The 896-nt window shown below is 46.7% G+C and overlaps 1 protein-coding gene across 1 annotated transcript; it reads right to left on the bottom strand.

Moving 5' to 3' along the window:
- Positions 1–6: 6 nt before the first annotated feature.
- Positions 7–891, bottom strand: LOC117799823 (endoplasmic reticulum chaperone BiP-like; the record flags this gene model as incomplete). The annotated part of the gene is made up of 1 exon (XM_034652325.1): positions 7–891. A coding segment is annotated over one exon (885 nt), but the record flags the coding sequence as incomplete, so codon positions are not given.
- Between the last annotated feature and the right edge of the window lie 5 nt (positions 892–896).

Here is an 896-nt window from a genome sequence, read left to right as displayed (position 1 = left end):
CAGAACCTTCTGAACCGGCTTCATGGTGGAACGGAAGAGATCCATATTAAGTTCCTCAAACTTGGCACGAGTTAATGTTTCAGAGAAATCCTCTCCCTCAAAGAAGGACTCTATTTCAATCCTGGCCTGATGCTGGGCCGACAGGGCCCTCTTCGCCTTTTCAACTTCCCGACGCAGCTTCTGCACTGCTCGGTTGTCTTTACGGACATCCTTGCCAGTCTTTTTCTTGTACAGTTTGATGAAGTGCTCCATAACACGCTGGTCAAAGTCTTCTCCTCCCAGGTGAGTGTCACCGTTTGTCGCCACAACCTCAAAGACACCATTGTCAATAGTAAGGAGGGACACATCAAAGGTACCACCACCCAAATCAAAGACAAGGATGTTCTTTTCACCGTCTTTCTTGTCCAGCCCATATGCAATGGCTGCAGCAGTCGGTTCATTGATGATTCTCATTACATTAAGTCCAGCAATGGTACCCGCATCTTTGGTAGCTTGGCGCTGAGCATCATTGAAATAGGCTGGCACTGTAACAACAGCATGTGTAACCTTCCTCCCGAGATATGCTTCAGCGGTTTCCTTCATTTTTGTTAGGACCATTGCAGAGATCTCTTCAGGGGCAAATGACTTGCTCTGGTCAGCAATGTCGACTTGAATGTATGGTTTGGTTTTCTTTTCAATTACCTTGAAAGGCAAATATTTGATGTCCTGCTGTACAGAGGGGTCATTCCATGTGCGTCCGATCAGACGTTTCGCATCAAATACTGTATTTTCAGGATTGGATGTCAGCTGGTTCTTTGCAGCATCACCTATGAGACGCTCCCCTTCTGGAGTGAATGCCACATAGGAGGGAGTAATCCGGTTACCTTGGTCGTTGGCAATTATTTCTACACGTCCAT

Source organism: Ailuropoda melanoleuca, unplaced genomic scaffold, assembly GCF_002007445.2.
Source record: "Ailuropoda melanoleuca isolate Jingjing unplaced genomic scaffold, ASM200744v2 unplaced-scaffold58070, whole genome shotgun sequence".
NCBI classification, from domain to species: domain Eukaryota; kingdom Metazoa; phylum Chordata; class Mammalia; order Carnivora; family Ursidae; genus Ailuropoda; species Ailuropoda melanoleuca.
This window is presented reverse-complemented; position numbering and strand designations above follow the sequence as displayed.